The 22,217-nt window shown below is 41.7% G+C and overlaps 1 protein-coding gene across 1 annotated transcript in view; it reads right to left on the bottom strand.

Moving 5' to 3' along the window:
• Positions 1-22,217, bottom strand: part of ASCC1 (activating signal cointegrator 1 complex subunit 1) — a 99,428-nt gene that overhangs the window by 3,792 nt on the left and 73,419 nt on the right. The window contains exon 8 of the mRNA XM_081824095.1: positions 21,061-21,146. Within this exon, the coding sequence (XP_081680221.1) occupies positions 21,061-21,146 (86 nt within the window). The remainder of the gene's footprint in view (positions 1-21,060; positions 21,147-22,217) is intronic.

The following is a 22,217-nucleotide window of genomic DNA, read 5'->3' as shown; positions in this document are numbered from 1 at the left end:
GATCTGGAATGTCACTGAGCACCTGATGTGATGCACTTTCACGCAAAGGCATACGATGTGGTTCTGTCTCTCAAGTGCTTACCAGCTAGTTAGGGAGACGGGGTATGAATCAGAAGACAGGCATGTTGATGACATGGGTGTGTTCACCTTGTGATTTACTTTGTGATCTGTGTTCTACTTCAATGAGAAAGTTTACCTAAAACTTTATTGGATTATGTTCTACTTCAATGACAAAGTTTACTTAAAACAACATAGGTGGCAAAGGTTAAACGTGAGAGGGGAGGTCCAGACAACCAATACATGCAGCGAGGTAAGAAAACAATGGGCGGCCATCGGGACAGAGGAGACGGAAGCAGAGCTGGGCAGCGTGAAGGCAGAAATGTGCACAGTGGGCCAGGCCAAGCCCATCAGGTTAGGTGTTTAGAGGGTCCCTAAAGAGTCATAGTGAGAAAGACTAATAAGTAAGGCTAGAAGACATAAGGACAGTGAATCACGTGAAGGGACCCTGAGGGTCGGGTTCAGAAGGCAGACTCCATTCTACATTGTAGGGAACCACTGAAGGTTTCTGAGCAGGTTGGTGGCCCGACATGAAAACCCTGCTTTGGGGAAACTCATCTGGGTTTGGTATACCGTGGTACCTGGAGGAGGGAACGAGAGAAAGTAAGGGAAACCAGGGCAGCAGTTCAGTCAGATATTGAGTGTCTTTTTTACTAAAATAGTAGTTGCAGGCCTGGAAAGATTGGAGCAGATGTGAACTACTCTGAATGAAACCCAGAAAAGACTCCGTGACTTTCTGGGTGCGGGGGAACCAGGAAAAGGAGATGAGAAAATCCTGGGTGACAGGGTAAAGATGAGGGTACCGCTGACAGTGACAGAACATTTCTGAGAGGGAGCTACTTTATGGGGAAAAACAAGTCTCAGGTCTGTTTACACGCTCAGGGACATTTCTTTCTTTCTTTTTTTTATTCGTGGACATTTCTTTGGCTCTGTGTGTCCTAAGACCCGCTCCAACCTAGGGTTTTCCTGTTTTGCTCCGAGTATATGTATTCACAATATGATGGAAGAGTATCACCATAAAAAGCCTTACGACTGTTCATTTTATTATTGAGCAGTTCTTTATATATTAGGAAATGAACGCTTTGTCTACATTATGAATTGCAAATATAGCCCCCGACCCATTTGTCATTTGACTTTGCTTACCGTGGTTTTTACCAAGTCAATTTAAATTTTTGCGAACCCAAATGTATTGTAACAGATTTTTAACACAGCTACTAGTGCCAATAGTATTAAATGTATATTAAAAGAGCAGAGTGAGCGATACATACGTAAGTATTGACAACAACACTAATAAAATAAAGATTGTTACTGGCCACCTTACTGGGCAAGCATGTGTGCCAGGCATTATGCTGTGGGCTCCACGTACCTATCTGACTGCATCCTCAAAACCCCAAGAAGCAGATACTAATTCTTAATTCCCATTTTATAGCTGAACCTTAAGTTTAAAAGGCTTAAGTGACTTGCCCACGGGTACGCAGCAAATAAAGGCTGTGAAATTGAGATTCATAAAGCTGGAAAAGAAAAGAAAGCACAGATTTAAACCCGGGCAGCCTACCTGGAGTCTGGGCTCGTGAACCCCAGCACCCCTAGCCCCTTCCCATGGGCGGTGCCCCTTCCAATATCCCTGCTTAAGCCACAGGGAGGGCGCTCTGCCCAGCAACAACTCAAGACTGAAATGAACACATTCTTCCACTGGTCACTTCTATTTTCCCTGCCAACTTTTATCTGGAACCTGGTATAAGAATTGGATGGCTCTAGTTCAGCTGGAAGAATTTTACTTGAATCCTGGATGAAAATGAGCATGAGGGGCTCTATTTAATTGGGTACCTGAAAGGCGAAAGAGGAAAAAGCTTAAACTATAAAAAGAAAAAAGAAACTTGGCTGCTCTCTCTAGCCTAAAGTAGTTCATGAAGAGCAAAGCGGTCTATTGTTTGGGAAATAAAAGACCTAACAGGAAAAATTTAAATTAAAAAAGAATCACGTCAAGGTATTTAAATCATGCTTTTTCTTCTCACTGTTGTTTCATAACAACTCCCTTGGGAATTTTGGAACCTAAACCATTTTCTTTCTGAAAACATTTCTTTCTTTCTTTCTCTCTCTCTCTCTCTCTCTCTCTCTCACACATACACACACACACACACACACAGCCCTGTTGTGCTGGAAGCCAGCATTTTTAAAGAAGCCTGCTGTAAAGGAACATAACAATGAACAGCTACACAAAACTACAAATATTTGATAAGTAAATAAAATTAGGATTTAAAACTTCAAATATTTGGGGTACTACCTGCAAGCAATAAGTACCGATTTGGATGATTTAAAAAGAAAATTTTAAATCTAAGTAAATATAAACATGATGTTTGAGGAGCGCCTGGGTGGCTCAGTCAGTTAAGTGTCTGCCTTTGGCTCAGGTCATGATCTCAGGGTCCTGGGATCCAGCCCCCGTGTTGGGCTCCCTGCTCGCGGGGAACATGCTTCTCCCTCTCCTCCTTGCTCGTGCTCTCTCTCACTCTCTCAAATAAATAAAATCTTTTTTTTCAAAAAGTATAAGTATGACGTTTGAAAACTGTTGTGCACACAGCTGCTGTCCTTTATTGAATACTCACAGTATCTTCAGAAAATGGAATAAACCTTCCCTTTCACCAAGTAAGGAGAGAAATGTGGACCAACAAGATGAAAGGTTTTGGTCTGTTAAAAATAAAAATAAAAAATAGGCCCCAAATGGAGTTACCTGTGCTAAGCCCCACAACAGCAAACCAAGACTTAATATCTAACCTAACTGGAGTTTCAGCCTCTCCCAGGAAAGTGACCTTTCACCAGTCAATCTGGAATTCCCTGGTCAGCACTGGTGAGCTCATCTGCCTGACAGACCCCTGCCCTCCCCTAAAGGAAGGTGACCTTGCCTGAAACAAACCACTTCTTGCTGGAAACTTCCTTTTTCCACCCCCATTCTTCTTATAGAAGCCTTTCATTTGGGACAGCTCCTTGGAGCTCCTTTCCATCTGCTAAGGTGGGATGCTGCTGGATTCACGAACCATTAAATACAGTCAATCAGATCTTCAAATTTGCTCAGGTGAATTTTGTTTTTTTAACAGGTCAAAACCAAGGCTTCCCTGACAGAGAAGTACAAGATAAAATCCAACCATCCTGTTGTCCCCTGTTCACAAGATCTGTGAAGCCTATCATTTCTTAGTTTGTTCGTGTTTGTTTCCTAGGGAGAACACAGAGGGAATTATTGATTTCTAGTAATGTCGTGGTATACACTGAAAGAAAACGAATAGTGAGATTTAAGAGCTAACTGTGGTCATTTTTCCTTGCATTCATTTCAGACTTTCTACTTCTTCCTCCCAGGCCCTGTGACACAACCACCAAAGACCAGAAGTAACTCCAGGTGTAACTAGGCTGCAAAGATGAGACTAAAAATCTCAGACATAGGTGGAGAGAGGGTGGAGAGGAGCCTTCTCGTATCTGTGACCTCAAGCCACAAAACTGAAGGAATGGTCAATCCTCAACAGTATAATGACAAACCTGTTGGGAATCTCTGCCCATATGGCTTCCCGAATTAGGCCTGTTCTCTTTCTTCTTTCTTAGACAACGTAGCGGCCCCTCTCTCCAAAGATCTCTCCTTTACAGAAATCTAATTCTTTTACTGGGAGGCCTCAGTGAATGATGTGCTATCCAACACAACTTTACCAGGAGGAAATTCATTTCAAATTCCAAAATAAAGATCCCAAGTATCTAAGTCCTGTGAAATATATAATCATTCCTGGTATATTTGAGTTAAACTAACCCGCAGAACATAAAGCAGTACAACTGAAAACAAGTACCGGTGTTCAATTAATGCAAGTATTTGGAAGGATGTACTGCGTCCCATTTCTCCAGAGGAAGGGATGCTTCCTATCGTTTTCATGTATGGCACTCAGACTTTTGAGACCCAAAGTAGAAGAAACAGGAATATCAAGTGCATGATACTTTGAGGGTTTCCCAGTGTTTTCCTTCCATAATCTGTTTTACCAAGTTCTATTTCTTACAATTACCCCCCAGGTTACAGATAAAAATAACAGTAAATAACACTATTTTGTACTTGATAACAATGCTTACCCACCTATCTCCCTATGGGATAAGGATGAATGGAAGAGAGTCTGACAAGCACTCAGAGCTCTGTAGGAAGGCATTCCCAGCATGAAGCCTTGCTGTGGTTAAATAACACCTTTCCTCTAAGGACCTAAAAGTATCTCACAAAGCTCATTAACCCTTCAAAAACTTGCTGTGATGTACACCAGAGCTGAACTTTATTATTTAAAAGAAAAGAACCAGACAGGCTAGGACCACTTACATTGTGATACAAATTTAAGAGCTCCCAGGCCCAGGCGCAGAGCACAGGCCCAGAGAAGGCCACATCTACAAGGCAGTGTGTTATGTACGTCACAATTTGAATAACAAATCTGTTCCAAAGAACACCAAGAGGGGCAGTTCCATTCTTGGGCCATGTGTATGCAATCAGTCCACAAAGAAATTGTTCACTTGGTTCTGTGTCCAAGAATGAGAAACAAATAATGTGAAAAGCTATCATCACAACCCTTGAAAGATCCTAACTGAAAAGCAACAAAACAAATAATGGTATATTTCAGAAGTGTTCTTCATGAAATTGGCCTCCACGCACAAGATGAAGACTTTAGGCCGTAGACAGAAAGTAATGGACACCAGACTAAAACTATAATAGGTTTTAACAATATCACAGCTCTACATATGTCACAGTACTAATCTCACTTAGAATCAGGATCACAAATAAGGGTTTCTTCCACAAGTAAGTTTTGTCTCAAAGTTTTGTTAAAATTCCCCTAACCTGGGCGCCTGGGTGGCTCAGATGGTTAAGCGTCTGCCTTCAGCTCAGGTCATGATTCCAGGGTTCTGGGATCGAGTCCCGCATCGGGCTCCCTGCTCCTTGGGAGCCTGCTTCTCCCTCTGCCTCTCTCTCTGTGTCTCTCATGAATAAATAAAGAAAAAATCTTTGGGAAAAAAAAAAAATTCCCCTAACCTAAAAAAATGATTCTGAATTTCTGCTAAGGTACCATGCAGTTCAAATTCTCAAGCCTTTCTATACCTTGCATGTTTCTTCTGGCTACATGTGACATCACTTCTGAAGAGAGTAAATGTGGAAGATAGGAAGACAAGAAGGAAAATGGAGATCCAACACATCCAGGGGTCAAAAAAAGCCTCCCATCTGCTTTTAAGATATTCATGAAGACTGTACTCATATGGATTCTTTCTAAAGATCATAAAAGAACACAACTGAGCCTATTCATATGAAGCCATGTTCCTCTACATATAGACAAAATACATACAACTTCGTCTGAAAACCAGAGACAGAAACTTCTTTTCTATTGAGAGAGAGGTCAAAATGATTCTTAGCGCAAACTAGACTTTCATGCTTTCCTGTCAATGACCACAGAGCCACTCTTTCCCCCCATTTCTCCATCTTTAAACAGGGACAATGCTTTATAAGGATGTGCTGCACTGCAGCAAGATAAATCATAAGACGGAATTCTGAGCTCTGGTTATGACTGTCACTTATGGCCTATAACCATTAACCCATCATTAGAGGAACCAAAAAGCAGAGTTTCCTTTAAAGATAAAAAGGAAAAGGTTTAGTAGGAACTCTGACAGCTTCGAGCCTCTGCAATCGTCATCTGGTCTCAGAGGGCTGTAGTATTCTTAAAGACTGGCATAGGAACATTGCCTTCAGAATAAAGAAAGACTGGAATAAGGATACCTACTTCAGAATAAAAGACAATGTGGCTGGCAGGTACTTACTATCCTCGAATCGCCTCCAAATACAGCCCTAACTCTGCCCAAGATGCCACTTTTAATCTGAAACGTCAAGTTGCAGTGATCAAATGGCGAGAGAGCCAATAATAATAGCTAATAATAGCCAATAAAAAGAGGACATAATGCACTTCCAGAAACGCCTGGGGCACGATGCATCCAAGGAGCAAGGTGAAGGCCAGACTGTGGGAGGAGTAGCCCCTGACGTCATCGGTTGCCTGCATCAGGAAAGCAGCAAGAAAGCTGGAAATCAGTGGACCAGCTGCAGTTCTTCAGCCCACTGGCATATCCCTCTTGCTTCATGCGTCTCCATTAAAGGAATGCCAAAAGCCTGCCTGTCCCTGGGGCACAAGTCCCATCCCCAGTGCCTGAAATGGCACCGAAACACTATGAGGCTCCTTTCACAGAACGGGGACGTGAACATGGCAGTCCTTCATTCATTCTGCTCTCCCAAACCACCTGCTTGTCTTAGCTGCAGTGAGCAGGAGGAATGCTAACAGCAGCACCTAAGGAGGCGCCAGGCAGAAGCCAGACGAACAGAGCCAGGGAATAAAGGCTTCAAAACTTCCCTCCAATAATCACTCAGGGTTGCACTTTTGAATGTTTGGCCTGAGCCTCACTGCTGACATAAGGATTATCAAGTTTAGTTTAAGACTCTGCTGGTAAGGCCAAATGACCTCTTAGAGAGTGAATTAAAACAGCTATATACAAACAGGATGCCAGGCAGTTCTGCTGAGCACCTCAATACTCAAAATGCCAAGGGACTTCCCCTCCCTGCAGAGCTGTTTAATTTTAAAAAGCAGCAAAAAAAATGTGGGGTGGAGGTAGGAGGAAGGAAGAGGGAAGAGGCCATGCTGACGGGGCTCCTGAGCCTAGACCTGACATTGGCACATGACAGCACGCTCTGCCCTGTTCCACAGCAGCAGGAAGAATTCGCGTCAGAGATGGGCAGCTGGGAGTTGGGTTTGCTACAAAATCCGTTCCAGTGAAAGCCTTGCCTCGGGGCATGGATACTGCTGTGTCAGCAGGGCAAAGCTGCCCCTGGTGGCTCGGGGCTAGTGCAGACCCTTCAATGCCCCCAGTAGGTGTCTTTTCAGAACGAATCTAGGTAAGGTTTCTGCAGATAAATCCTTCCCCTCAGAAGGCCTCCTCATGCTCATTCAAATAGGTCACCACTCTTTTACTTTCAGTCTGGTCATCTTCCCTCAGGTATTATTCATAATTGTCCCTCATACACATGCAACAGAAGATGTTTGATCTTGTATTACGTATCAAACAGGAAGTGCAAGTCAGCAGAAAGAAACCCCGGAAAGGGAGCAGTGGGGACAGGAGCAGAGACGGTTTCTTCTTGGCGTGGCGGTCTCTAGGCACGTGGCTTGAGGGAGCCTGGGCATAAAGGGGCTGACTACTGTGCCAAGCAACAAATTCAGAAAGAGAACAAAGTGAGAGAGGAGAAAACGAGGCCATCAGGCCCGGCCCCGCTCCATTCCAACTTTTCCAACATGAGAACAGCATCCAGAAGTTAAAGAGCAAATCAGATCAACATCAGATCATGGCAAGAGTATCCATACGTATAGGTAACAATTGTCCAAATAATAGGTGGGGTGGTGACTGCTCCCTGGAAGATGGGAGAGAGGGGGCCACACATGATCTTGGATTTTCAACGAAGTCATCTTATTACAGAGGAAGATAGGAGATACTGCGTCCTCTGTCAGAACCCCAGGGAACCTCCCCCAATCGCACCACTGTAGCATTACATATGAAGACACATACCTGGTTGTCTATAATTCAGTTCAGATGGCCTCCTTCCCCTCTGCACAGGGCTTATGTCAAATAAGCAAAAGGCCTTGGGAGAGGGATACGATTATCATCCCCCCCACCACACCTGAGGAATTACAAGAACAAGACCCCTACAATTTAAGAAAGTGGTATCAATGTTTAAACTCTGAATTGGTGTTCTGGTTGACTTAAATCCTGTGTTTTCACTTTTAATTTGTAATAATAATGTTTGCATTTGAGCACGAATTGCAAAACTGTTTCATCACTGGGATAAAGGAAAAAGGACATTGTTTCTTTTTTTTTTTTTTTAAAGATTTATTTATTTATTTATTTATTTGAGAGAGAGAGAATGAGAGAGAGCGCATGAGAGGGGGGAGGGTCAGAGGGAGAAGCAGACCCCCTGCCGAGCAGGGAGCCCGATGCGGGACTCGATCCAGGGACTCCAGGATCATGACCTGAGCCGAAGACAGTCGCTTAACCAACTGAGCCACCCATGCGCCCGAGGACATTGTTTCTTAATTAGTCATCAACTTAATAAGTTTCCTGGCATAGTGGACTTCACTCTTGTTTCTTTGATCTCTTCGCACCAATGTCCTCTAATAACACTTAGACATTGTTGGCACCAAGCCACCCAATCGAACATGGTTCCACTTGGTCTGGTCTCTCAACAACAGGCTGCTTTAAAGAAGACAATGCCCTGTTACCATCTCTGGGTACAGATTTATATTCGGCTACTGGTTTGTCTATACTGTAGCTAAAAACACACAATGGAGTATATATACACAGTAGACTATTATTCAGTCTTAAAAAGAAACAAAATCCTGATACATGCTACAACATTGATGAACCTTGAAAACATGTAGCTGTAATAAGGCAGAAACAAGGGGCGCCTGGGTGGCTCAGTTGGTTGGGCGACTGCCTTCGGCTCAGGTCATGATCCTGGAGTCCCTGGATCGAGTCCCACATCGGGCTCCCTGCTCGCCGGGGAGTCTGCTTCTCCCTCTGACCCTCCCCCCTCTCATGTGCTTGCTCTCTCTCATTCTCTCTCTCTCAAATAAATAAATAAAATCTTAAAAAAAAAAAATAAGGCAGAAACAAAAGGACAAAATATTACGCGATTCCACTTATACGAGATACCTACAGTAGTAGTCAAATTCACAGAGCCAGAAAGCAGATCGGTGGGTGCCAGGGGCTAAGGGGAGAAGAGAATGAGCAGTCACTGTTTAATGCATGCAGGGTTTCAATTTGGGATGATAAAAAAGATCTGGAGATGGACGCTGGTGATGGTTGTACAACAATGTGAATGTACTTAATGCCCCTAAATTACACACTTAAAATTGGTTAAAATGGGAAATCTTATGTATATTTCACTACAATTAAAAAAAAATACAATGGACCCCAAATGAACCATAACCCAACTCACTTCACTTGTGAACTGTACCCCAAATGATATGCCTAGATCCCTAGAAATGACTACATAAGAGGGATGAATATTTCCCACAAGAGTGGCACTCTGTTCAGAGTTCACAGGAGTAATCAGAGGGACCAAAGACAACAGAGTATTTATTCTCCCTCCCCCAAATATGCCAAGAGTCTAGCCTAGTGTTTTATATGCAGTAGATCTTCAAGGAAATATTTATTTTCTATTGTCACCGTCTTTGCCAAACCGTGGCCTCTATCTTGTCACTATGCAGGTTAGACCCTTCCAAAGCCATCATCCCCTGCCTCAGCTGAGACAACACATACATGTATTCCAGAACCACTACAAAGATGAATAACCAATAAACATAAATTCAAAAGAGAGTGAAGGGAGAAAAAAAAAATAACATCGTGTACGAACAGACAGCAACAGGCCAGAGAAGGAGCATCATTCTAGGATGAATGTTGGCTCTGTCAAAAATCAGCCAAGTGCTCGTTTTCCAGTTTCATGTTAATGATGGTTTCACCTCACTGACAGTCATGTCTTTGGTTTCCCTCATTAGTGTTTTAAGACTTCGCTTTCCAGGCAAAGCGACACGTAAAACAAAAGTAGAGGAAAAGTTTTGGTAAAATACTGCTTAGGCATGACTCTTCCCCCTGGCTCCCACCTCACCCCAATAGCTTAAAACCAAACTGAAGCATTTCAAACTGCACTTTTATCTCTGATGCTTGAAAAAACTGCCCAATCACCTGGCAAAAGTATTTCACGTCTTTTCATATACAGTATGTTATTTCTATTACTAGCAAAATATGAAAAAGCCCCTAATATTTCCTGAAATCTCCCATTTTCATGAGTTTTGTTTTCCAACCATCAAGAATAGAGGTGGAGCCATATTTTATCACTAGAGCAAAATAATAGTGGCCGTATTTTGACAAGATGTCTTGTCCCAGGCTGTTCTTAAACTTCAGGTTTTTCTGATATTCATGCTAATTATAAAATCTGCACAATTTATTTACAAGAGCAGTGTTCTTTATTTCTCATTCAATAATTTTTATTAATATATTCTGTAATAAGGCATAAATGAAATGGCAAAAGAAATCATTATCTTTCAAGTTAATGAATGTGTACCACAGAGACACATAAAATTAGTCTTGGATACATTCTGAAATAAAAGGAGGTTAAGTGTAAATTCAAGTTCACTATGATCCATATCAGCTGATTCTTGCTATGTGGACTATTAAAGCTGCAATCAAATTTAACTGAAAAATGAACTTCACTTATTAACAGAGGATGGTCAGTTACGAGCTATAGGTATATTTAATTTGGGGCTTTTTCTTGAATTTAGTAAACTCATTTAAAAAAAAGAAATAGGGGCGCCTGGGTGGCTCAGTCATTGAGCGTCTGCCTTCAGCTCGGGTCATGGTCCCAGGGTCCTGGGATCGAGCCCCGCATCGGGCTCCCTGCTCAGCGGGAGGCCTGCTTCTCCCTCTTCCACCCCCTCTGCTTGTGTTCCCTCTCTCCCTGTGTCTCTCTCTGTCAAATAAATAAATAAATAAATCTTAAAAAATAAATAAATAAAAGAAATAAAAAAAGAAATAAACAGCGATGACTGGGTGGCTCAGTTGATTAAGCGTCTGCCTTCGGCTCAGGTTTTGGGTCCTGGGCTCGAGCCCTGCATGGGGCTCTTCTGCTCAGTGGGGAGTCTCCTTGTCCCTCTCCCTCTGCCCTCCCCCTGGCTCATGCTCTCTCTCACTCGTGCTCTCTCTCTCGCTCATGCTCTCTCTCAAGTAAATAAATAAAATCTTTAAAAATAAAAATAAACGTTTGCTAGAAAAGATTCAAGTAAATAGAAATTCAATAGGATTGACTGCTAACAGAATATTTATGACATAATTAGTATAACTTGAGGGTCTATTAAATATGAGCATCATATCTAATCATAAAGAAGTTGTGTTGAGAGAAATAAAAGAAAATTAAACTAAACTCTAACCATTTAGGTGTCAGCAAACTTTTCCCATAAAGGGCGAGGTGTCCATATGGCGTCTGTCACAACTTCTCAACTCTGGCCCTGTGGCACTAAAGCAGTCAGACGTGCATAACCAAACGAGGGTGGCCGTGTTCCAATAAAACTTTATTTATGGACCATGGCATTTGAATTTTACATGATTTTTTTTTTTTTTTTATTTTTTATTTGAGAGAGAGAGAATGAGAGACAGAGAGCGTGAGAGGGAGGAGGGTCAGAGGGAGAAGCAGACTCCCTGCCGAGCAGGGAGCCCGACGCGGGACTCGATCCTGGGACTCCAGGATCATGACCTGAGCCGAAGGCAGTCGCTTAACCAACTGAGCCACCCAGGCGCCCTAAATTTTACATGATTTTTACATGTCCTGAAATATTACTCTTCTTTTGATTTTTTCAACCATTAAAAAAACATAAAAAACATTCATAGTTTGAGGGCCATATGCAAAACAGGGGGCAGGACTTAGCTGGCCCTCAGACTATAGTTTGCTGGTCCCTGCTCTAAGAGTTTACAATCTCAAGTATGGGGTTAAAAACTATCCCCTTTGGCAAACAGAAAATCTTTTTCTTCTCCTCCTCCAAAATCTGATTTCTGTAAAAAACAGTTTTAGTCAGTTAATCCGGAAAAGCTAGCTGAGTGCTTGCTAGGTGCAAGAAAATTGCTAAACACTGGGGAGCACGTGACAGGTCTCTGCAAGATCAAGGTGAGGAGAGGAGGGAAGAGTGTCATGGAGGGGGATGGGCCTTACCAATACAGATAGAGGGACTATCTGTACTTGAAGAATGAGTAGAATTTGCACATAACAAGATTTCAGTAAAAGAGAACAGAGAGATAAGGACAAAACCTTAGAAAGTAGCCCTACAAGGCAGTGAATTAAAAAAAAAAAAGTAGATTCAGTGGCAGGGAAAAAACCAGGAGCGCCAATGGCCACTGAAGCCAAGAGAAGAGAACATTTGAAGGAGAAAAGGGCTTAATACTCTCAGTGTGGTTACTGGGAAAAAGTAAAAGTAGGTCAAGGCACTAAACAAACAGGGGCCACCGGTGACCTTTTACTGTGTTGTTTCAGTTCAACAATAGAGGAGAGAACTAGGTTTCAGGGAATTAAATAGGGAATAGTCTGAAAAGGATGACAGCAGGAAGAATGGTTTTTTAGAGAAATGAACTCTCATTTCTTCAAACAAAAAACACCCTAATGAAAGATACTGTTACCGGGGCGCCTGGGTGGCTCAGTTGTTAAGCATCTGCCTTCGGCTCAGGTCATGATCCCAGAGTCCTGGGATTGAGCCCCACGTCAAAACCTGAGCCTGCTTCTCCCTCTCCCACTCCCCCTGCTTGTATTCCCTCTCTTGCTGTGTCTCTCGCTGCCAAATAAATGAATAAAATCTTTTAAGAAAAAAAAAGAAAGATACTGCTACCTTCTAGTAGCTTACTCTAATATGAAACATTCTAATTAGAGAGTTGTTCCTTACATTAAACTTTTATACCCTTTGAAATCAAATGGCCCAAATTTTGCGATAAGATCAACAATTAATAAAAGCTGCATCTATCTTAAACAATGAAACAAAACACAGCCAAGACTTCAATAAACTCTTCTGGAAGGTAGTTATCAAAAAAAAAAAAAAAAAAGTATACACACAGGGCGCCTGGGTGGCTCAGTTGGTTAAGCGACTGCCTTCGGCTCAGGTCATGATCCTGGAGTCCCTGGATCGAGTCCCGCATCGGGCTCCCTGCTCAGCAGGGAGTCTGCTTCTCCCTCTGACCCTCCCCCCTCTCATGCTCTCTCTATCTCATTCTCTCTCTCAAATAAATAAATAAAATCTTCAAAAAAAAAAAAAGTATACACACACACACGCAACAAATGGCTAGGGTCCCTATCCCTCTCCTAAGTGCACGTCTGTCTTTCCTTCTTTTAGAAAATTTTATTTTGACAGTTTCATACTTACAGCAAAGTTCTAAGAATAAGAATAGTAAAAAGAATTCCTGGATACCTTTTATCCTTCTTTCTTATCACCTACTTTAAGAAACACATTCTTTAGCTGAATTTCCTGTTTTGTTTTTTGTTCTTTGTAATGTAGGTATTGCCAACAAATTCCAGCCATTCAGTTTTGTTTTGTTTTTTTTTAAGATTTTTATTTATTTAGGGGCGCCTGGGTGGCACAGTGGGTTAAGTGTCTGCCTTTGGCTCACGTCATGATCCCAGGGTCCTGGGATGGAGCCCCGCATCCGGCTCCCTGCTCAGCGGGGAGTCTGACTGTCCCTCTCCCACCGCTTGTGTTCCCTCTCTCTCTCTGTCTCGTGCGCGCACACTCTCTCTAATAAATAAATAAAATCTTTACAATTTATTTAATTGAGAGAGAGTGAGAGAGATCACAGAGGAAGAAAGAGAAGCAGACTCCCCGCTAAGACAGGGGAGCCGAAGGCAGACGCTAACCAACTGAGCCATCCAGGTGCCCCAATTCAGTTTAAAAACTACTGGGGGCCTAGTAGTTTCATTAAGTTGTCTGTGACGCAGTCACAAGTTGTAGGAAAGAAAAGTACAATATAAGCTCAGTTCACAGAACTCCTGTTTGGGACTCCTGTGCTCCTTGATCAGTGAGTTGAGGTCTTTCATCAGCTCTGCCCTGGTCTCTCTCTCTTCTCCTTCTGGGACTCTGACTAAATGCAAGTTAGTTAGATATTCTCACTCTGTCCTACATGTCTCATCCTCTCAGCTCTAATTTTTACCTTTCCCTCTGTCCATGCACCACGTTCTGGATGATTTCTTCTGACCTAACTTCCAGCCTACTCCATCTCTTCAGCTATGCCTACTTTGCTGCTAAACCTATCCACTGAGCTCCTAATTTCAGTTATTGCATTTTACAGTTCTAGCATTTCTATTTGATTTTTAAAACTGCTACGTCCCTTTGCTTTTGTAACAGTTCCCAATTACCTGATAACAATTTTAAGCTTGGCTTTTAATTTCTCTGAACACAGTAAACATAGCTGTTTTCAGCCTAAGTCTCATGACTCCAGTATCTCGTGTCTTTGAGTTTGGGATGTCTGTTTGCTTATGGGGAATGGTCTCCTCACAGGCCCAGTTATCTTTGTGTACCGGCCATTTTGGGGGGAAAAGTTCCTTGGAGGAATATTACTAGGCAGAGAGTGATGAAACTGTCTTCTGGAGAGGATTTTTCTTTGCAACTGCCAGGTGCCTCGGGGCACTCCCAGTCTACAGCCTTCTTCATCCAAGTTCAAGAACTCATGCTCTCTCTACTTTCTCCTTAGAGCATCTTTTTGGTTTTTTTTGTTTTGTTTTGTTTTTTTTAAAGATTTTATTTATTTATTTGAGAGAGAGAGAATGAGAGACAGAGAGCATGAGAAGGAGGAAGGTCAGAGGGAGAAGCAGACTCCCCGCCGAGCAGGGAGCCCGATGCGGGACTCGATCCCGGGACTCCAGGATCATGACCTGAGCCGAAGGCAGTCGCTTAACCAACTGAGCCACCCAGGCGCCCTGTTTTTTTCACCTGTAATTCTCCTTTTAGGATCTTTTTCTTTTCCGTTTAGAATCTTTATAGTTAATTTTTACACTGCTCAAGGATCCTCTTTGTCATATTTTTCCATTATATTTCCATGTCTTCACCTTTGCCAGAGATTTTAACTTTATCTTCCAACGCTTAATTGAATATATGTGCATTTTATATATATAAATTTATATAAACTATATATATTATATAAATTTATATATATAAAAAATATATATAAATATATATGTAATTTCCATGGAGTCTCTTATGCTCTAATTGACCTTTTCCACATCTTAACTTGATGAGTGAAATTCTTCAGAAAGTTGTATGTTTGCTCCTCTAACACATTTCTTACTTCACATGATTATCAAGAATAACGTGACTACTTTCAATGCTATGGAGAAAAACTATTACAAAATACTAGTATGTCCAAGGGAACTGAACTTAGTGTTAACAGTGTATATGCATAAATAGCTTAGAGAGGAAGTGACATCTGTTTATTGATTTTACATAAAGATTAAAATTTCAAGTCACAGGGGCGCCTGGGTGGCTCAGTCATTAAGCGTCTGCCTTCGGCTCAGGTCATGATCCCAGGGTCCTGGGGTCGAGCCCCACATCGGGCTCCCTGCTCAGCAGGAAGCCTGCTTCTCCCTCTCCCACTCCCCCTGCTTGTGTTCCTGCTCTCGCTATCTCTCTGTCAAATAAATAAATAAAATCTTTAAAAAAAAAATTTCAAGTCACAGAAATATTGGGTAGTAAAAACAACACCATAGCTATGGTGGTAGTGAGAGATAATAATTTTATTCTACATTTGATTTGCTGTTGTTTATCCTGATATAATAGTGCAATGGAACATTTAGTGATAGACTTTCAAAGAAAGCCTTTCTAAGAGTTGAGTTTTGCGGGGGGGAAAAAAGAATTCTAAAGAGCCACGTAACCAAGAAGTAATTTTCAGTAACAATATATAATACAGCTGAAAATTGAATTGGATAATGGATAATGAAAGACACAATGTTTTCTTCCTTAGAAATAATAGTTTCTGGGGCGCCTGGGTGGCTCAGTTGGTTAAGCATCCAACTCGTGATTTCAGCTCAGGTCATAATCTCAAGGTGGTGAGATTGAGCACACATCAGGCTCTGCAGTCAGCGGGGGAGTCTGCTGGAGATTCTCTCTCTCTCCCTCTGCCCTTCCCCCACTCTCGTGTATGCACGCTGGAGCACTCTCTAAAATAAATATTTTTTAAAGAAGAAATAACATAGTTTCTAAACACTAGTCTCTCTTTGTAGTCATTAATGGTTTTTTTTTTTTTAATTTTATTTATTTATTTGACAGAGAGAGACACAGCGAGAGAGGGAACACAAACAGGGGGAGTCGGAGAGGGAGAAGCAGGCTTCCCGCGGAGCAGGGAGCCCGACACAGGGCTCGATCCCAGGACCCCGGGATCATGACCTGAGCCAAAGGCAGACGCTTAACGACTGAGCCACCCAGGCGCCCCCCCTTTTTTTTTTAAGTAAGCTCCACACCCAACAGGGGGCTCGAACTCACGACCCCAAAATCAAGAGTCCCATGCTCTGACTGAACCAGCCAGGTGCTCCTAATATCCTTTTTAAAAAAATTACTATATAGTTCTCAATCTCACTTCTCTTCCCTAGAAAAAAACAAAAATGAATTCAGCTTTTCAATACTCTGAAACAAAATAGTCATTCAAAACAAGCATCTTCACTGAAAGTGGTTTTTTTTTTTTTTAAAGATTTTATTTATTTATTAGAGAGAGAATGAGAGAAAGCAAGCACATGAGAGGGGGGAGGGTCATAGGGAGAAGCAGACTCCCTGCCGAGCAGGGAGCCCGATGCGGGACTCGATCCAGGGACTCCAGGATCATGACCTGAGCCGAAGGCAGTCGCTTAACCAACTGAGCCACCCAGGCGCCCCTGAAAGTGTTTTTTAAGAATTTAATTGTGACTTTGTTACCTTAGGACAAACAAACTGGAGTTGGCCAGGGAGGGAACAAGGGAGGTATGTTCTACTTTTTGACCTTGGTAGTAGTTACACTGTTCACTTCCTGATTATTTGTTAAACAGTATATATATATATTTCATGCACTTTTCTATGTATATGTTTCACCAAAAAAGATAAAATAGTACATATTTTTAAACAGCTTCCTTAAGCAAATTAAATAAAGATCTCACTTAAATTTATTTATTCTACCTGCCCTTTTGTAAAGATGTTAAGGGGCAGAGATAGAACAAAAGCAAAAATGAATGAAATATTTGAGTTACTATCATTTACAGCTTTTGAGAAAAGTCACACCGTAGCTAAATTAAAACATATTTCCAAGTAAAGTATTAAAAATTAATACGTTTTAGAGGCGCCTGGGTGGCTTAGTCGGTTAAGCATCGGACTCTTGGTTTCAGCTCAGGGCATGATCTCAGAGTCCTGGATCAGCCTACGTTGGGGCTCCATACTCAGCAGGGAGTCTGCTTCCGCTCTCCCTCTCCCTCTGCCCCTCCCCCCCATGAATAAATAAATCTTTAAAAAAACTTAATACGGTTTAATAGCACCCATTCCCTCTTTCTCTAAATTTAAAGATTCCTATATATAAAATAGAAAAGGCACAAATTCATCTCCTTTTTATTTGGTTTATATTTTCCAGGATTTTTAAGTGTCTAAAGAAATGGCACTTTCATGGTGTCCTTTGATTCTGGGACCTATAGCACTTTCTTTCTATTCCTTCCCAAATACATCAACTGTGCCTTTATTTGCATGACACCACCTCCTCTGGTGAGTACAAGCTAGGGCTCTGAAAACCCCTCTTCACTCTGCAGTTAGAAGCTATGCTTTCGAATAGTTAACACCATGCTCGTGTTCAATGTGCTGAGAGTACAGTTCTGGAACAGTGATTCTACGGCTTGAGGCCAGCTCAGAGGCCCCCCAAACAAACTGCCAATAAGACCACCTCTCTCTGCGAAGCTGGCAGGACTGATTGTCCTACTTGCAAGAGGGCAGTTATTTCTAACAGTGTGTCTTTAGGTCGGCATGGTTTCTCCAATTTCAAGTTTATCACTGCCTTATGGATAAACAAACAACATCATTGTTCCTATTTCTTAGATCAGAAATAGAAACTCTCTGAGGGGACGCTACCCTCTGAATTTGGCCTAGGTCTTCTTCCCTCGTACATTCTCCTTTCAGAGCTGTCAGTCTTCCCTCACAACCCACCATACCTAAATATGTTCCTTTTCTGGTTCAAAAAACACAGGACAGTGATTCTTTAGTTGTCAGTTCTTCCAAAGTCCTTCTTAAGGTAAGAAAATTCTTATTTCAGCTAAGAATAACCCAATGCTGGTCTATTACCGCTGCAACAACTCTCAAAAGAGCAGTACAAAACCTCCCAAAGTCATTAAAGACTTTTTCTCTTTCTTATTAAGGCACCCAGAACACATAATATTCCACCAAGCCAAAAGGACCGATTCTCTTCATGGAGTAGAATAGCAATTGGCTGTTACTTATTAAATTCCTACAGCAATGAGCAATGATTTGCTTTCTCGTTTTGTTTCTCTTTGAATAGTAGATGAAGTTGATTTTTTTCCAAGGCTGCTTCTCATCACCAGCATTCCTGATCCTTGACCTATGCAGCTGTTAATATGCTACACACATATGCCTGGCCTCCTGCGGTTAACCTTTCGGTTTTCTCCAAGTCAGTTCCTATCTTGTTAGTGAAATTGATGTTTTCTCCTTCTAAACATAATAATTTTATCCGGTATAAAACTACATATATGATTCATTGGTTTTTATGAATCTTTTTCTCCCCAAGCGTTTCTGGGCCCGTGGGTTCTCATGTTCTAATTGAGAAAGGCATGTTCACTCATGGTAATTCCAAAAGGTGGGCTACCATAGCTACTTCACAAACACAATTATTACCTCTTCTGCCTTTGGGCATGGGTAATTGTTGGAGGCCATGTTTTACCTTTATTCTCAAAGAAAAGTGAATTCCTTTGACTGAATGTAGGTGAAAGCTTACATTTTCTGCAGCTAATGATTAAAAAGTAAAATACTGGACACTGTATCAAAGCACACTTTGTTCTATCTGTGTTCAAAGGGACTTCTCCATATTCATAACTCACCCCGATCACTTTGTACTATAATTGCCTATTAACCGTCTGTACTCCTCAAAGACAGGAAGCTCCTGGAAGGTAGGGACTGTATCATAATGACTGTTTTATCTGCAGGACACATGCTCTGGCAGATGGTATACACTCAGTAAGTACTTCTGTTGGTGTGTTAGTACTGCATTCAATTCAAGTCTAATTCTTAATTAGCCACGGTTTTAGACTAACTGGCACACACCATTGCCCCAACATTTATGAAATGACTTCTAATCAGACTTTATCACAGTTCAAACAGATATGCCCAACTTCAAATACCTAATGATCTCTACCTAAACACTAAGCATCTTTATGGGAGGCAACAGAAACAATGCTAACCCTGTGATTTGAATCTTTTTATTGATTCAGACTCAGCTACTAACTAGCGGTAACCTTTGGCAAGTCGCTTTAACCACACTGGATCTTGTGCCCTGAGAGACTGAAGCGGGAAAGTGGATTAAATGGTCTGGAAGTCCCTGGCTGAGCCCAGCTCTAAAACTCTGCGGAGGCATGAACCGGTGAGGGTACTACTAACATAGCAAGCCCTTGTTAACACTAGAGGGAGCTGCACCCATGTCATTACTGGGGTGGTGAGGAAGACTTGGAGGCAAAGCATCTTTAAATTGGAAGACTGGCTCTCCAGAGTGAGAGAAACGAAGTATCAGGCGAGAGACCCCTACCGTTCCTGCAGCCACCACACACGCTCTCTGCCATCACCTCCCTCTTACAGATGGCCCGGCACCTCACACTTGACTTTCATCAGCACACCTTCAGAGCTTTAATTCTGATTTCAAAAGAATCAAGGTGGCTTGAGTCATTCCTATAGATTTCTTTCCCCATTCGGTCTACTTTCTTTCTTAATCAAACTAACAACAACAACAAAAAAGCAAAGTGATTAATGCTATTATTGGAAAAGCCCCAGGAAATGAGATGGAGGAGGAGAAAGATTCATATCACACTGAAGCTAGGGGCCTGGGAAAATCAGTAAACTATAGCTGAATTCATTAGCAGCTTGCCACTCAAACCAAAGCTACCATAGCTACTTTGACAACAAGAGGAGCACTGAAAAAAGAGGAAAGATAGCAAGGAAAAGAAGAAATTGACATAGCTCTGCAGGGCAGGAGCCTGAATGCCTACCTAAGAGGGAATCCGGTCACTGCCAGGCCGGGCTCTGCGGTAAGAAGTTTGCAGTTGCTGAAGTGATGTCATTAGAGGTAACGGGGTCACATTAGGCATTTCGCAAGAAAAATGCCAAGTGACCGGATAAGGCAATGGAGGATGGGGTGGGGAAGGAAAAAGAAAAAGCCTTTCTAAAGCTAAAGCTTATTCTGAAGTTATATACATACACTCTCCTCCCAGCTCCAAAAAATGTATGGCCTTGAAAAGGTATGACCTAGGGGCGCCTGGGTGGCTCAGTCGTTAAACGCCTGCCTTCGGCTCAGGTCATGATCCCGGGGTCCTGGGATCGAGCCCCGCATCAGGCTCCCTGCTCCGTGGGAAGCCTGCTTCTCCCTCTCCCACTCCCCCTGCTTGTGTTCCTGCTCACGCTGTGTCTCTCTCTGTCAAATAAATAAATAAAATCTTCAAAAAAAAAAAAAAAAGGTATGACCTAAACCATTACGGAACAAGTGAAATGAAGAATCCAAACCCCTCCATTGTATCAACTTCTGTTTCCGTGTGCCCAGAGGCACAAGGACATGCTAACCTGACAGAGACAGCATAAATCATGGATATTACAGAATGTGGTCTGTAGGAGAAACATAAATGCAATCCTGAAGAAGCCTTTTTATGGAAATTTCATAGATTAATTTAACACTCAGGAAGCAAAGCCTCAACTGTCAGAAAGAGACCACCTACTTTTCAAAACATGGGCTATTCCTGAGTAAAAACAGATTACAAAGCAACTTTAGAGAGGGACTGTGGGTGAAGAAAAAAGTCTACTAGAACAAAACAAACAATTCTTTTTCACTTAAAAAAAAAATTGCAAACTCAGACCTCTAGAGGTAAAATACAGAGTAAAACTCACCAGGTTAAAATCAACGTATTCCTGTGAGTCCATGTAGTCAGGGTACTTGTTTCTGAACTCACCAATTTCAAGTACTCTAAGAGATATCACAGCTTCAACAGATTCAAAAAGATTTCTCTTCCTTTAGGACATTAAAAAATAGTTTTTTTTTTTTTTAGCCAGGCCTTTGAATCAATGATCCTCATGAGAAGCATGAGAAAAATATACTTTATTGTTAAAAGGAGAACGACTTGTTTTCCTCATTTTAGGACACATACCAAAGGATTTCCAATTCACCCTGCTACGTACTGACCTTTAAAATGTTTCGCCCATCAAATGATTCTCTCTCCTTGAAGATGTATTTCCCATCCGCTGTGTAGAGATTGTACCTGCCTTCAGCTGTAAATATTTCAAAGATAATGTTATAAGAGAAGCTTGGGTTATTTACATTTTGTTTTCTTTTGGGTTTCTATAGTACAACTAGCAAAATCTGTACTATCTGGAACATGGCTTAATAGGAGGGAAAAACATCAGTCTGAGTCAAGAGGCCCAGAATCCAGCCTCAGCTCTGTCATCAATTCAGTATACATTTATTCATTCAACACCATCCAAGTACTCAAGGTACGTTACCTATGTAATTAACCATATTCTTTTTTTTAAAGTATAGTTGACATACAATGTTATATTAATTTCAGGTGTACAACAGAGTGATTTGACAATTCTATACATACTCAGTGCTCACCATGATAAGTATAGCCACCATCTGCCACACACCATCTGTCATACAATGTTATTACAATAGTATTGGCTGTCTTCCCTATGCTGTACTTTTCACCCCTGTAACTTATTTATTTTATAACTGGAAGTTTGTACCTCTTAATCCCCTTTACCTATTTTGCCAACGCCACCCCAATCTCCCCTCTGGCAACCACCAGTTTGTTCTCTATATTTATGCATCTGCTTTTGTTTTTTGTTTGTTTTTTAGATTCTACATATAAGTAAAGGGGTGCCTGGGTGGCTCAGTCAGTTAAGCATCTGCCTTTGGCTCAGATCATGATCTCAGGGTCCTGGAATCGGGCTCCAAGTCAGGCTCTCTGTTCAGCAGGGAGTCTGCTTCTCTCTCTCCTCTCCCTCGGTGCACTCTCTCTCTCAAATAATAAATAAACAAATAATCTTTTTTAAAAATGTACAGATTCTATATATAAGTAAAATCATTTGGTATTTGTCTTTCTCTGTCTGATTTATTTCACTTTGCATAATATGCTCTTGGTCCATCCATGTTGTCACAAATGGCAAAGTTCATTATTTTTTTGGCTGAGTTGCATTCTGTTGGGTATGTATATACATGTACACACACACCCACACATCTTTACCAATTCATCAAAAAGACAAGAAATGACAAGTATTGGCAAGGACATAGAGCAAAAGGAACCTTCATGCACTGCTAATGGGAATGCAAACTGGAGCAAG

The sequence above is a fragment of the Leptonychotes weddellii genome, chromosome 6 (genome assembly GCF_054177405.1).
Source record: "Leptonychotes weddellii isolate Sample4059 chromosome 6, ASM5417740v2, whole genome shotgun sequence".
NCBI lineage: Eukaryota > Metazoa > Chordata > Mammalia > Carnivora > Phocidae > Leptonychotes > Leptonychotes weddellii.
This window is presented reverse-complemented; position numbering and strand designations above follow the sequence as displayed.